The sequence below is a fragment of the Pristis pectinata genome, chromosome 21 (assembly GCF_009764475.1).
Source record: "Pristis pectinata isolate sPriPec2 chromosome 21, sPriPec2.1.pri, whole genome shotgun sequence".
Taxonomy (NCBI): domain Eukaryota; kingdom Metazoa; phylum Chordata; class Chondrichthyes; order Rhinopristiformes; family Pristidae; genus Pristis; species Pristis pectinata.
The window spans coordinates 35,488,180-35,504,560 of NC_067425.1; the positions used below are offsets into that span (position 1 = coordinate 35,488,180).

The 16,381-nt window shown below is 47.6% G+C and overlaps 1 protein-coding gene across 2 annotated transcripts in view; it reads left to right on the forward strand.

The window, feature by feature from the left end:
* The window catches only part of atp2a3 (ATPase sarcoplasmic/endoplasmic reticulum Ca2+ transporting 3), a 167,204-nt gene that overhangs the window by 23,129 nt on the left and 127,694 nt on the right, over window positions 1-16,381 (forward strand). For both annotated transcript variants that reach the window (XM_052035821.1, XM_052035820.1), the window contains exon 2: window positions 10,503-10,520. In XM_052035821.1, coding sequence (XP_051891781.1) covers window positions 10,503-10,520 — 18 coding nt within the window. The remainder of the gene's footprint in view (window positions 1-10,502; window positions 10,521-16,381) is intronic.

A 16,381-nucleotide genomic window follows, 5' to 3' on the forward strand; every position in this document is an offset into this window, starting at 1 on the left:
TGCTGTCGGCAGTACGTGTTTCATGAGTGCCAAGTTGAAGGATGTAGCAGTGTCCTGCAGCCATTCTTGCCAACACTTGGCTTCCCGTCAGCCTTTCTGCCAGCAGTTGTAAATTGATGGGTTTATTTTGCATCCAGTATTATCACCAACATCAACATTTAACATTACTAAATCTCCTTGACTGAGATACGGAGGAGGCTGGGGAAAGAATGCCTGACAAACTAGGCCCGACAGGGTTTACTGAAGTGGTAATCCTTCAATACCATAATGAACAGAAGACTCTCACTGTGGATGTTTGCCAACTTTCTTGGACTAGATTCTAGCTGGAGCTTGACTGACTGTTTGCCTCGGTACAATGTGTGTGGAGATCCATCTGGTCACTGACTGGAGGTTCTGAGCTGTGATGATGGGCTGTGTGCTGTCAAAGTCCAGTCCTGACAGGCTGCCCCTCTTGGGACAGGGAAGTACCTCCCCTTCCTTCCAGCATTTTCTTACTATCAAGCTGATTTCTTCTCGCTGAGCTTCAAATCTTACCCCACCCACCATTAAAGCTGCTCATTGCTGCATATAACATTGAGGGGCGTGTAGTGGTTCTAGTAACTGGGAGTTTGTATCACACCAATGGCCACTAGTCAAACTGTTCCCTCCTGTAGATGAAGCTCTTATCCAATCGTTATCACCTTCTTAGCCAAACTTTTTGAACTCATTGTGGTAAAGGGTAATTGACCTAAAACATGAACTCTGATTTTCTCTCCACGGATACTGACTGGTCTGCTGAGTATTTTTAGCACTCTTGCTTTGATCTCCAATTTCCAGCATCTGCAAACTTTTGCTTTTCAACACATTCCAGTTGGGTTCACAGCTCTGCTTGTATTCTCTCCTGCGGCAACCTTTGCTTTCCATACTCTCTGAAATGTGATCTTTGAACTCTTGCTGTGCCTCCCTGAATGTAAAAGCTGTCAAAGCCTTCAGCTCCTCCCAAGCCACCGTCATGCATCTTGATGTAATTTCCTACGTTAGAGGGGACCTGTTAATGCACAATGCAGCTATGGGTTGAAGCACTATCCCTAGTGTGCTGACTTAATTCACTTTGCTTTAATATAGCATGCAAATTTGTGAAGCAGTTTAAAGAATTTCAACTGAAGTAGCAGTTCTGAGGTGTCACTCACAGTGCGTCAAGGGCATATGTTGTTTTGTATAAAACTGGGTGTTAATCAACAGCGTGCTGGGGAAAGTGTCGCAGGAAGTGAATGAACTGCAGGAATGCAGTATGCATGGTCTTTAACATGAGTTGGTCTGTCACAAAGGGGAAGTTGTAATCAAGTGTTGTTTCCAGGTGAAGTTGAGATAATTAGGCCGCAGCATGCAGATGTACATCAGTCCCCATTTAAATGCACACATTCCGACATCATCTTGTCTTTCTCTTACATCTCTCATACTCAGTGGTACATGCAGGTCAGGCAGCATCTATGGAGAGAAAAAGTCTGTGTTTCAGGTCAATAACTTTCCAACCCATTTCTTCCACTCATTCAGCAAGTGGTGCCCTGGCTTGCATGCCATTGCATTGCACCCACCATTGCAGCATTCCAAGGAGTGCGGATTGTAATCAAGTAACTGCCCAGAGGGGGTGAGTGGGAAGTTCTCCCCTTTCTTGGGGCAGGATGTGTGGTGGTGAGAAAGGGCAGATTAGACATTAGAATGGGGTGTGGGCCCTGCATTTTAGATACTTTCCTTTTCAAAACAGAATGTCACGTCTAATTTCAGATCTTCTCTCTCAGTTTTAGTAATTTCCAGAGGTTAATGTGTAAAGTGTTCTTGTTTGGTTTAGGAAGCACGTTGCAATTTTCAGCGAGTTTGCCATCTGTTGTTGGCCGTTATTCTTGAACCACAGCAATGTGTGACTCTCTGGAGACACGTTAACCATAACTAATAAGAATGAGGCTCTTAATTGTGTTTCAGAGGATGCAATTATAATGTATAACTTGGTAATTTATAGTAGCAAGATTCTCACAACCGATTGATTATGGAGATGGGGCTTTGTACATTCCTTTAACAGCATTAATCAAAAGCCCTGTCCCAATAATGGACCCATGAATTGTGTGGTTCCTATTAATGAAGAGGAAGCTATGTTTGAAATGAGTAGGGGAGTGAGCAATGACCTTCCTGGGAAGAAGAGAATTCCTTTCCTATATATAATTTTTGGTATAATATGTGGGCTGGGGAAAGGGTGAGGCAGAAAGGCTCTTATCAGGAATTTCTCACTGGAAGGCCTGGAATTTTCTGTTGAACAGCTTGCTTGTAAAAATCTGTATAAGGGTGAGGAGGGTGTGTTGCTGGTAACTTGTGAGTCACTAATCAGATCTAGTTAAAAAGTGGGCAGGTATCTCATTCAACGGTGCCCTTAACCAGAGTGATCTCTGGTAAAGCGCTGGGCTTCTGCGAGTGCAACGTTACTCTTCCGTGTGCATGCAGTATGTGAACTGATGTTGAAGATAACATTTAAACCCAGAAACCACCGGTGAAGCAGATGAGGTTGTGATTGAGCTGGCTGTTTTTCAGCGTGTTTTTCACAAAACATAATTGATTTAAGGCCTCGGAATGACAATGAGGCTTTGTATTCCCTTATGAGCTACAAGGAGGCTATTTTGACTCATTGAATCTCTGCACAGAGCAATCCCATTCCTCCACATGTTGTTTTCCCGGTACCCTGATCTCCCACAAGTTGATGCCATTTCATTTGACCTTTGTTCTTCCCATCTTGTGCACAGCATTTGTTGCTCTCAGGGTGGTTTCCTCTGCATTAGAGAACCAAATGCAGATTTGGTGACCACTTTGCAAAAAGCCTTAATTCAATCTGCTTTTCTCTCTCCACAGACACTGCCTGATCTGCTGGGTTGTTCCAGCAGTTTGTTTTTCATGCTTAAAATACAGTAGTTCCCCTGATGGGGCTGGTCACCTACCCAGACAGTGGTAGGTTGGAGCACCTAGCACTGCCGCCATATGGGCATGTTGTTTACGACTGATTTTTTTTAAAAGATACCAAAGTACTGTTTCTGTGCCTTGCCTGGCACTGACTTCATGCCTTCAAGAGTTTGATTTCTCCATTAGCAAAGGAACGGCAGGCAATGAGGTTAACAAGAAAAGCTTGTTAAAAAGTGCATATCATCTTGGCCACGAATCATCTGTGTTTTATACTGAAAGTCATAGCAGATTAGAATGTTGCACTTACTATGCTGTGCAGAGTAGCCAAATGTGGAAGGGGACTTTGCCACTGTCCTTCAGTGGTAGTGGCTGAGGAGGTTCCCAGTTCCTAGCCCCCAGTCTTGATCGTACTTGGCTCTGATGCTGACAAGAACAAGCGATGAATTCTGACAAAAGCTTTGCAGAGCTGCATTTTTTCCCCTGATACTTAACAGGGGAAGGTTTCCATTTGGGTGCGGTGTCTCTTCCAGAAGACGTCAACCGGGCCTCATCAACCAGCAGGGTGGAGGAGGATTGGAATGGAGTGTAATGCTGCTGGGAGTTCATTGACTGCTGTTCTCAGCCAGGATAACACCAAAAATGCTCGTTCTCAGGAATGACATGGGTTTCCATTGAATGAAGGATGTCTTGAGATAACTTGGTTGAATGGCATTTAGAGTTTTGCAGTTAGTCAGGAGTGAACATGTTGCAGTGGGCTGTGTCCGGTGGCTGAGGGGTTAGAGAGCAAGGTGATGTGGACAAGATAAATGCAGGAAAATTGGGACAGGGTGCAGGAGAAACTTTGCCTCGAGACTGTGAAATGTGATGTCAGGTAATATGATCACTCCTTGTTTGCTTTGACGTTTTAATAACTCATCTGTTTATGTAAACGAATGGAAACCCACACATTTTGTTTGTTCTGTTGCTTGGAAATTGGGTCACAGGGTCCAGTTTTAATGAGGAATGAGTTGAAGGTGAATATTCGGGGCTTGAAGTGTGAACAGTGAAGCCTGTGATTGGCTGTGGGTTCCTCCGGCTCTCTGCTGTGTAGCCTGGAGAATTTCGGGTTGCACCGCAGCTTCTGATGTGGCTAGATGCCACTCCCGGGATTTCTGTCCGCATTGGAATGTCCAGATCTCCAGGAGGGCCCCTCCTGCAAGACTAGGCCTACTACACAGCCTCCATGAAGCCTACTTCTAGGCAGCTTAAAGGGGACTTCTGAGCAGGAACCTGGCCAGCACTGGGAGCTGCATTGAGATAGAACCCGTTAATTCACTTACTGGCTCTCCTTAAGGTCCCAGGATACTATCCCACCCCTTTGTCCACACTCCCACCCCCTCTCCAGGACCCTGGACCTACCTGATTTTTCTCAGCACACTGCAGTGGGGTTGGAAAGACTTTGACTCAGACACTGCTAACTCTTCGGGCCTCTGGCAATACCAATCACTCGTCAGCCTGCAGTGTATCAGTTGCTGAGGTCACCACTGTAGGTGTTGGGGATGCTGTACACTGGCCTGATGTCTCTCCTGACATGTCTGAACCAGTGACCAGATTAATCGGTAATTCTTAGAAGCAGCAGAATAACCCTGGAGGGTTGACCGCCCTGCTTGATCACTCCTTGGGGAGTCTTCCTCCCACTGCATCAGTGTGACAAGCTACCCTGGTGTCTCTGAGTCAAAGTGACCACAATGACAGAGACTAATGACTACATGTGACTAATAAAGATATCTTGATTCAGCGGGAGCCACTTTCTTTGGGCCTGGGCCGGTAGTGTAGCGGTTAGCGTAACGCTATTACAGCGCCAGCGACCGGGGTTCAATTCCGGCCGCTGTCTGTAAGGAGTTTGTACGTTCTCCCCGTGTCTGCGTGGGTTTCCTCCGGGTGCTCCGGTTTCCTCCCACATTCCAAAGACGTACGGGTTAGGAAGTTGTGGGCATGCTATGTTGGTACCGGAAGCGTGGCGACACTTGCGGGCTGCCCCCAGAACACACTATGCAAAAGATGCATTTCACTGTGTGTTTCGATGTACGTGTGACTAATAAAGAAATCTCATCTCTCTCATAAACCTCTGCCGTGGATTGGCTGTGGTAGTCCTGATGATCTCGGTGAGTGAGAGAACTGATCCTTGTCAGCTGGCCCTGTCTTTCCCCCTCCACCGGCCTGCTGCCCCCAGCAAAGGACCCTTGATGCTTTATTCATGTCTGATAAACCAAAAGTATCCATCTGTTGAACTGTGGACCCGCTGCCCGCCCCCCCCCACCCCCCCCCCCCCCAAACTGTTAGTCAGTCGTGTGTTGTACAATCTTCACTGCGCGAGACGCGGTCCAGATAAGTCGTATTTTGTCTGGCTCGAGATGGTGTTAGTTAAAATCACCTTTGCTTCCACCAGCTGACAGATGCAACGTTATATCATTCACTATCAAAGTGCTGGTGAAACGAACCTAGCCCTCCAGGAATGGGTTGGTATGATCCTATGGTGGTGTTGAGTTCCGTGAATGGGAAGACCCCAGCTTTAATCGTTTGTGCGTGTTGAATTGGTTGCTACTGGAAAAGGTTCTTCCTCCTTCCCCATCCCTGGAGCTGCCGGAACCTGGAATGGAAGGTGCCTTGCCTGGGCAGCGGGTGAGCTGGGGGCCTGGGTTGGTTGTGATGCTTTTTGTGGTCTGACAGCCGACTCTGCAGCATTTCCCCACGGTGGAAATTGTCAGTGAGGCACAATAGTTAGAAAGCTCAGTATTCACCAAGGAGAGGGGCCTTGATGACGCTGAGGACAGTGTTGGTGAGGGTAATATCAAGAGCATGTAGATATCAAGAGAGGATGTGTTGGAGCTGTTAGAAAATATTAGGACAGATGAGTCCCCAGGGCCTGACGGAATATTCCCCAGGCTGCTCCGCAAGGTGAGGGAGGAGATTGTTGAACCGCTGGCTAGGATCTTTGAGTCCTCGTTGTCCATGGGGATGGTACCGGAGGACTGGAGGGTGGCAAATGTTGTCCCCTTATTCAAAAAAGGTAGTAGGGATAGTCCAGGGAATTATAGACCAGTGAGCCTGACATCTGTGGTGGGCAAGCTGTTGGAAAGGATTCTTAGAGATAGGATCTATGATCATTTAGAGAATCATGGACTGATCAGGGACAGCCAGCATGGCTTTGTGAAGGGAAGATCATGTCTCACAAGCCTGATAGGGTTCTTTGAGGAGGTGACCAGGAAGATTGATGAGGGTAGTGCAGTAGATATGGTCTACATGGATTTTAGTAAGGCATTTGATAAGGTTCCGCATGGTAGGCTTCTTCAGAAGGTCAGAGGCCAAGGGATCCAGGGAGGCTTGGCCGTGTGGATTCAGAATTGGCTTACCTGTAGAAAGCAGAGGGTTGTGGTGGAGGGAGTGCGTTCGGATTGGAGGGCTGTGACTAGCAGTGTCCCACAGGGATCGGTTCTGGGACCTCTACTTTTCGTGATATTTATTAATGACTTGGATGAGGGGGTAGAAGGGTGGGTTGACAAGTTTGCAGATGACACAAAGGTCGGTGGTGTTGTGGATAGTGTGGAGGACTGTCGAAGCTTGCAGAGGGATATTGATAGGATGCAGAGCTGGGCTGAGAAGTGGCAGATGGAGTTCAATCCGGAGAAGTGTGAGGTGGTACACTTTAGAAGAACAAACTCCAAGGCGGAGTACAAAGTTAATGGCAGGATTCTGGGTAGTGTGGAGGAGCAGAGGGATCTGGGGGTTCAGATCCACAGATCACTGAAAGTTGTCTCTCAGCTGGATAGGGTAGTTAATAAAGCTCATGGGACGTTAGCATTCATAAGTCGTGGGATCGGGTTTAAGAGCCGTGAGGTAATGATGCAGCTCTACAAAACTCTGGTTAAACCACACTTAGAGTACTGTGTCCAGTTCTAGTCACCTTATTATAGGAAAGATGTGGAAGCATTGGAAAGGGTGCAGAGGAGATTTGCCAGGATGCTGCCTGGTTTAGAGCGTATGCATTATGAGGAGAGGCTAAGGGAGCTAGGGCTTTACTCTTTGGAGAGAAGGAGGATGAGAGGAGACATGATAGAGGTATACAAAATATTAAGAGGAATAGATAGAGTGGACAGCCAGCGCCTCTTTCCCAGGACACCAATGCTCAATACGAGGGCATGGCTTTAATCGGTGGGAAGTTCAAAGGGGATATCAGAGGAAGGTTTTTTACCCAGAGAGTGGTTGGGGCATGGAATGCGCTGCCTGGGGTGGTGGTGGAGGCTGATACGTTGGTCAAATTCAAGAGATTGTTAGATAAGCATATGGAGGAATTTAAAATAGAGGGATATGTGGGAGGAAGGGGTTAGATAGTCTTAGGCGAGGTTTAAAGGTCGGCACAACATTGTGGGCTGAAGGGCCTGTATTGTGCTCTACTGTTCTATGATTATCTGAAGCTCGGTCAAAGAAGTTTTAAAGAACGTGGAGGTTCAACCGAGGTAGGAGATCCTGGGGAGGGAACTTGTGGAGTTGCCGTGCAGCTGTCGGTGCTGGGCTGAAGGAAGTGGGGACACAGAGGGAGCTGTATCCCTTGTGGTCTATGTGGGGGAAAGACAGTGTTTCGTTCAACAAACCCAAATTACGTTGATTTTAAAAATAAGTGCCTGAGGTTGGCAGCTATCGAAGGGCGTGTGTGAACTCAACACTGCTCACACACTGACCCAATGTGCAGCGGGAGATGGAGCTGGCGATAACACTGGACTGACCTCCTGTCAGCAACTGCTGCTCTGTGTTGGACCTTGTGCAGATCACCCCATTGCCGCTCTCTCAAATGATCATCCGTGAGAGGACAGCATCCCTGTCTCCAATGGCTTGGTTTCCATTTCATCTGTTAATCTCCCTCGCTGGACTTAAACAGGATCCGAGTGATCATTCCACCCATCCGTGCTTCCTCACTCAGCATGAATGTGTGTCTAATGCTGTTTTATGCCTCTCATTAAGAAGTTATAGCAGGCAGCACTATCTACGTCTACTCCTACCTATAGACTGTAGAATTACATAGAATTTACAGCATTGAACCAGGCCATTTTGCCCACCTGTACCATCCCTATTTTAATCTCAGCCTCATTCATGTGTCCTCCCCCTGCTTCATTGTTCCTCTCGTCTACTTTTCCCCTCGCATTCATCCCTTGAGGAGGCTGTTCTCTTGTTATCTCATCGCTGTGCTGGTGTTCTGGGCTTTCTCCTCAGTGGGTCGGGTCGAGCCTCGGCTCTGTCACGTGCGGGACGTCGTTAGCTGGTTAGGGAGCTTGCTGTTTCCTCTGAACAGCACTACAGTAGTTTTGAGGAGGAGATAGGGTGTCATCGCTTAAATTCTAGCACAGCTGTAAAGTGTGTGTGCGCACAGGTTCCTTATTCCAACTCTGGACAGTGAGGAAGGAATAAGGATCGGGAAGGGATGTGCCGAGCAGCTAGTCATGCAACTTGTTTATTCAACCAATTGACCACGTGGTGCACATGCCCACGTGTCATACCAGCACCTGAAGGGTGGCCTGGAATGACAGAGGTGCAGAGCACCACACCAGGCCCCAGTTGGGTCCGAGGCTTGGGTAGCAGAACCCACACAAGTGCGCCTGCTGGCGGGAGACGGGGATGGGGAGCTGGTCTGGAGCAGGCCAGCTTTCTGCAGGAGCACTCCAGCACGTGCCTGGGTGCGGACCTTGGGGATGAACACCTGTGGGGGGTGGGGGGGGGGGGTCAATATCTACAAGGAGAGGCTCAGGGCCTGGGAGTGTGATTGTGGAGGATGGAGGGAATAAGTATTTGCTGGGCAGTGCCTGGGGTGGAATATTTGTAGGGAATGTCTGTGGGGTTGAATATTCAGTAAATGGACAGTTAGCGTAGACATGGACTCTGATGTTAACTTGGTGTGTATTCCCAAGGCTTGGGTTTTGTCTCCACCAGACAAACCATTCATCAGAGATGCTGCGATTCATAAGTTAATCCGCCAGGCATTAAACAATCTTTGGTTTTCCAAAGTAACATCCATATATGTCTTGCTACACCAGATCTGAGAGATGATTCCATTTTTCGTTTGGTTTAAACTTTCACGTGTTTATCCAATTGCATCAATCAGTTTGAGGCCTATTTACATTGTCTTCCAATGTTTAGTGAAATAGGAAGCATGAAATGAATCAACTTTGAAACAACTTCCCATCTTTGATGGCTGTTGTTCTCACCTTGGACCCATTGCTTGATCAGTCTTTGGGACTCTGCAGGGCAGATCAAATCCTGTCTGGCTCTGGACAATTTTATCTTTTCAGTGTAAAGTGCGTACGTGCAGAGTGACTGAGTCAGCCATGCATAACCAGGCTAGGCATTTATAAACTTCTGAGCCTGCCATTAGGAAGAGCAAGCTGCCCTCACATGGTCGACATGCTCAGCAAGTGCCCCTCCCAACCATCTGATCAGCAGCCATGTGATACTCCTGGGGGGCAAACTACACTGAAAACTCCCAGGCATCCAGACTAAAATCAATCTAATCAGTTTCTCAGGACAGGCATGAGAGATGGAAACCAGTTCAGGAGGTTATATTAAGTGTAAGATGAATCAGCTCTCTGTCTTAAGGGGCTCAGAGTTGGTACTGCCCACAGGTTTCAGACATCCTGCACTCTCTGGGCAAGGAAGTGCCTGGCCCTTGATCCTCTTGCCTCCTTGATGTGTTTTTAAGTACCATGGGTTAATGGTTCTCCTTGTGCTAAAACTTGAGATCTTGTCATCTTTATTTCACTGAAACAGTGCAAAAGGATTTCCATTATGTTAAAATCTCTTGCAGTGAGACACTTTAATCTAAGAGTTTGCTGTGGCTCAGAGGTAATAATCTTCCCTCGTGGTCAGAAGGTTGTGGGTTCATGTGTCAGTGCAGAGTGATGCGTGTGGTCTTGCTGATAATCCCAGTACGTGAGGAGTGCTTTATTGTCACAAGTTCACTCCTTTAAACGAGATGTTGAATGGAAATTCATTTTGTCTGCTTGAGTGGATGCAAAAGATCTGGTACCATTCAAGAAAGAGCAGGGAGCCTAGCCCTTGCTGTCTGTGGGATATTCCTGAATGCAGATTAGCTGGTGGGTTTCCTACAATGCAGCAGTGACTCTGCCTCAAGCAGAACTTCACTGTCTGTACAGTGCCGTGGCAGGCCAGAGACTGTGATATGCGTGCCATGCTTTTTATCCACCTACCTACCCTCCTGCTCAGAGATGCCTGGGTGTGGAGCAAAATGGCTGCAGGAAGCCATTGATTTAATAGATTTAAAATACTCTGGTGCAAATTCAGAATGATTTTGGCAGGCACAGTGTGGAAGTGAGGGCATGAATTTAGACTTTACGAATTGTTTGAACTTGCATCAAACATGAAAGATGCTTGCCCATTACTGGTTGGTGCTCTTGGCTCTCAAAAACAGACGTTGGGCAAAGGATGGTGTGAGTGTCTCTGAGGTTCACAATTATAAAGCCTTCAGTCCCAGCTGCTGATTGATTGACTAATTTATTTCTCTCTCTCTCTCTTCCATGGTCTTCTGGAACCAGAACTGCCAGCGGAAGAAGGTAAATATTGACCTTTCCATTTATATTTTGAATTACTTGCAATGAATTGTTTGTGAAACCTGTGGATCTGCATATGGCATTTAATCTGGTTTGGAGTTTTTTTGATCATGCTATAATGAAACGACGAACCTTTAAGTAATGGTGTGCGAGGGTTTAGACAGTGTCGCTGACGTCAGGGAGTGTGCAGTAACAGACGTCTCAGTGAGCATGAAGAAGGGGTAGCTCCAGTGGGCAGGGGCCTTCATTGCCCACATGTTGTGAATATTATGGGAACCAAATGATTTACAATAAAACCTGTGATGGAGAAGGGAGAAATGAGGGATACCATCTCGGGAGCCATGGCATTATCTGTCACTGGGAATGCAGTGGGATCAGCTGCTTAGCCCAAATCTTCCCCCTTCAAACCCTCTGAGCCTCCTCCCATCACTCAAGCCCAACTTAAGTACAGCTTGTGTCAGACAAGTGCAGGCAATAACTATCTCCAACAAGTCCATCCCATCCACCCTTAACGTTCAATGGCATTGCTAGCACTTAACCACCCCCTCACCCCACCATCAGCCACACCCTGAGGGTCACTATTGGACTGGACTAGCCACATAAATACTGGGGCTACAAGGGCAGGTCAGAGGCTGGGTATCTGTGGAGAGTGACGCTCCAAGACCATTCCACCATTTACATTCCTGGGTGTTAACGTATCGGACTACCTGTCCTGGAGCCCAGCACATAGATGCAATCACAAAGAAGGCGTGCCAGCATCTTTACTTTCTTAGGAGGTCTGGCTTGTCACCAAACACTCCAACAAACTACTGTTGAAAATATCCTGACGGTTGCCTCATGGTCTGGTACGGCAATTTGACTGCGCAGGAACATAAGAAGCTGCAGAGAGTAGTGGACTCAGCCCAGTACATCATGGGCACATCCCTCCCCACCACCGGTAGAATCTACAGGAGGTACTGCCTCAAGTAGGCAACATCCATCATCAAGGATCCCCACCATCCAGGCCATGCCATCTTCTCACAGCTACCATTGGGCAGGAGGTACAGAAGCCTGAAGTCCCCACACCACCAGGTTCAGGAACAGCTAATTCCCTTCAACCATTCGGTTCTTGAACCAACCTGCACAACCCTAATCACTACAACACTATGGCCACTTTGATCTCTGTTCTTTCTTGTAAAAATTGTGTATAATTTATGTTTAACTTTTATGTTTTTCGTGTGAATGCTGCTTATCCAGTGTTATGTGCCTGTGATGCTGCTGCAAGTAAGTTTTCCATGGCACCTGTGCATGCATGTACTTGTGCACATGACAATAAACTCGACTTTGACTACGCTGCAGAAGTCGGGAGTGTGATGGAGTCTCCAGCTGCCTGAATGAGGGCAGCTCCATTAAGAATTGGGGGACCCAACACCATCCAAGACAAACTAGACTGGCACCTTGTCCACCATCCTAAGCAGTTACTCCCTCCACCACAGGTGCTTTGTGGCTGCGGCATGTACCATCTGCAAGTTGCAGAGGTCACTTGCCAAGACTGTCTAATAGCCCCAAGCTCACTAGCTCTTTCTCCAAGGATGAGGGCACCAGCTACTTGGGAATATAACTGCAGGTTCCCCTCCAAGTTGTGCACCTTCATCCGTCAGAAGTATATCACCAGTCCTTTGTCACTGGGTCTAAATCTTGGAGCTCTCTCAACTGCACTGAGAGAACCTTCATTTGAAAGTCTGGAGCAGTTCAAGGTGGTAAATGCTGGCATTGCCAACAATGTCCACATCCAAGCTCCGAGAAGCTTTTCCCTTGGCCACATTTTTGTCCTTGTCTACTCTTTCTGCATGGTGTGTGGTCACCACTGCCCTGTTTAAAAAAAAATCTGTCGGTGCTTCTCTGCCCAAGTGGAAATCACTGCCTCACCGAACAAGGCCAGAACAGTTTTCGACAGCTGCAGAGGACTGACTTGTCTTAAATCTGTTTCGCCCCCTCAAGTTTGTGGTGATCTGTGTGATTGGCTGAAAGTTATTGAGTTAGATCAGCAAAAAGAATTTGTTATCTATGCAATATTGTTGCATCATTTAATGCTAATTGTCAGCTGAGAAGATGATGGTGTGTTGCCGTGAGTGTGTGAAGAAGGTCACGGTGCTGTTGGGGAGAGATTACCGGGTTTTTATCCCAGCAGTGATGAAGGAAAAGTGCTGTTTCCAAAGCAACGGATTGTGCAACTTTGGAGGGGAACTTGTGAGATAAGATAAGAAACTTGTAGGTGGTGATGTTCCTATGTATCGGCTGTATTAGTCGGAATGGTGGAGATAATGGGTTTGGAATACGCCTTAGAAAAAGACTTGTAAATCTGCTGGATGACAGCGTGTAGAGGGTCCGCACTGCAGCCGCGGTGGTGGAGGGATTGGATGCTTCGGCTGGGAGCCAGGTGCCAGTCACGTGGACTGCATCCTCCCAGCTGAGGTTGAGACGCACAGGTCCAGGAATTGGAGTGTGTTCTGTCATGCTCCTGATTTATGGTGGTGGAAGTTCTTTGGGATATCCTGTGTGGAGTTGCTCGCCTCTGGCCTGTTCTTGTGGCCGTGGAATGTGTGTGATGCACCTGTTAAAGTGTCACGGCAGTGGGGGCCCCAGGATGTTAATGTGAAGGGACTTGTTGATGGCAATGCCACTGAATGTCAAAGGACGGTGGTTTGACTCTCTTGTTGAAAATGGTCTTTGCTTGGCACTTGTGTGCTGGGAACATTACTTGCTAATCCTCAAAGCATGCTTGAATGTCATCTTGGCCAGTCTGCCTATGATTGGGGCCACTTTATTATCAGGTGAGATGTGAATGGAACAGATCAGTGCTATCAGTGGCAAACATCCCCACTTCTGACACTTGCTCAGTAAAGCTCACTGAAGAGACAGTCGATGAGAGCTGGGCTGAGGGTACTGTCCCGAGGATCTCCAGCACTGGCTGAGGCTGAGTTATTGGCTCCCAGTACTTCAACTCCAATTCCCTTATTCCCTGATTTAATTTTACTGGGACACTAGGTCAAATGCGCCCTTGATGTGACCTCATCTCTGGAATTCAGCTCTTTGGTCCATATTTGGCCCAAGCTTGTGGGCCCTGGAACTGAGTGGTCATGGTCAAACCCAAACTGTGCATCAGTGACCAGGTTACTGGTGAGTAAGTGCTGCTTGATAGTGTAGTCAGTGATGCCTACTGTGAGTGTGAGGTGGAGAAGAGGCTAAAGGTGTGGTAGCTTATTTTCTGGATTGGATGTGCCTTTCTGTGAACAGGACATACCTGGGCAACTTTCCACATTGCCAAGTAGATGCCAGTGTTGTAACTGTACTGGAACAGCTTGGCTAGAGGTGTAGTTAGTTCTGGATCGCAGGGCTTCAGTACTACAGCTTGGATTTGGTATCATCTTTTTGTGTTTGTTGTATCAAGTACTCTTGTCAGCTCCTTGGCTGAAGGCTGGCTTCTGTGCCGATGGGGATCTCGGGAGAAAGCGAAAGTGGGTGTTCACCCATGGACTTGCCACATGGACCTTCAGCCCACCCTGTCCGTGCTGACTATTGAGCCCCTATCCACGCCAATCCCATTTACCAGCACTCGATCCACAGTCTGCTGTGCCTTGCTGATTCAAGTGCTCATCCAGATGCTTCTTAAAGCTTGATGGCATCTGCCTCCACCGCCACCTCGTGCAGTGTGCTCCAGATAGCAGCCACCCTCTGGGTGAAAGAATCCTTCCTGTGTTTCTTTCTAAGCCTTTTGCACTTCAATTCACACCTATTCCCTCTGATCTTGGACACCGCTGCAATGGGGAAAAGTTCCTCACTATTCACCCCGTCTACGCCCTTTGTAATTTTGCATACCCCTGTCTTGAATTTATCTGCATAAGGATTGTGCAGTTTTCACTCTAACTGCATTGCATAGAGAAGTAGGGAGATTATGCTCCAACTTTATAAGAACTGGGTGCAGTTCTGGTCACCAAGGTGTAGGAGGGATGTGATATCGCTGGAGAGGGTACAGAGGGGATTCACCAGGATGGAACAATTCCTGAGGAGTTACTGGAGAGGCTGGGTCTGTTCTTCCTGGAGTAGAGGAGGTTATGAGGCGACATGATTGAGGTGTATAAAATTATGATTATGGATAGGGTAGACTGCAGGAAAACTTTCCCAATATCAGAGGTAGATAAAACCAGAAGACGTAGGTTTAGGATAAGGGGGGAAGAGATTTAGAGGGGATCTGAGGGGGATCTTCACCCAGAGTGTGGCAAGTACTGCCAGAGAGAGTGGTTGAAGCTGGGTCACTGACAGCAGTTGAGAAGGGTCCAGATGAGCTTGGGCATGGAGGACTATGGACCAGTACAGAAGGGAGCCCCCTTTTTGCAGTGGATGAGTTGGCCCTCCCCAGTGTCTCTCCACTGTACGTTCTGAGCCTGCTCCTCTGGTCATGGCCGAACTTCTACCTCCGCTCCGTTCTCCTGCACCGTCCCCATAATCTCCGTCTTTCCTTAGTATGAGAAATCTGTCAGTTGCTGTCGGGGACAAATCCCATGATCGAGCCCCCACAACCCTCCCTCCAGGGCAGAGAATTACAAAAATTCACCACCGTTTTTGTTTGTGAAGAAATTTTTCCTCCACTCTGTCCAAAGTGACCAACCCTTTTGTGAGACTGTGACCCCTGGTTCTAGACTCCTTGGCCAGGGGAATCAATCCCCTGCCCTCCCCCCCCATCCTCCCCGTCCTGTCTGTTGACAATTTTAAGTTTCAGTGATGTTGCCTGTAGAGAATTTGTCCATTCAATCTCTCCTTGTACAGCAACCTGCCACTCCCAGAACCAGCCTGTTGAATCTTTGGAGCACTCCCTTTATGGCAACTGTATCCTTTTTTAGGGAACAATTCCAGAATTTCACACAATCTCTCCAAGGCCCTGAACAATTATTTTTGATAGTGAACTGTCCTCTGGCATTGGAAAGGATGATCGCTTTGGTAGGATGATGCACAATTTCTGTACGGGGTGTGTTCAAAAGGCCAGCGTGGTTTTAGGAAGCAACACATCTGAGCGTGTCACATATGGCTCAGAGTTGGGAAGAACCGTGCCTTATTGGGCTCTGCTTCTTCTGTTCAGTGAACTGTGATTACGTGGAGGATGGAGCCAAGTTCTGACATGTTCCTGCAAACTCTTCGAGTCTGCTTGCACTGAGATCTAATCAGCAGGGACATGAACACAGATCCCGGTTTTATCTTGTTCTGGGGATGGGAGTGTTGTTGGTATTTATTGCCTATCCACATTTGCCCTGAGTAGGTGGTGGTGCCCTGCAGCATTGTGTGTGATGGCACCCTTCCAACTGGGAATTCCAAGAACTCAAAGAAGTGACTGAACTCATTCCCTGTCAGGGCTGCCTTCTGGATGGATGCCACTATGAGCAAACTGTTTCTAGACCTTGCCACTTGTTGCCATGACAACACTGGTTAGAATGAGAGATGCTCCTGGCCCCTCTGTGTGTCTGACGTTTAGCTGGTTGTCATGCTCCCTGGAATGCCAAATTTAGGATTAGTTGGCGGGGAAAGGAGGGGGTTGTTGATGGTGCAGGGAGATTTGGAAGTGGATTGACAGCAGAACTAAACAAAAGTGGTGAGATGAAGGCAGCTAGTTTCAAAAGTGTCAAGACTGAATAATTTAAACTTTCAAAGGGAGGATGTCTGCAGTTTGCCCTGGGCTTCAGCACTCTGCCAGGGGTGAAGTTACTAATACAAGTGACAGGCAAGATGTCCAAGGAACACCGTTGTAGTGCCTGCACAAAATGACCAGGGCAAATTGTGGAATGGAGAGGGCCTTCAGACTGAGGACACTCATCAAGTCTTGTAACCATGAA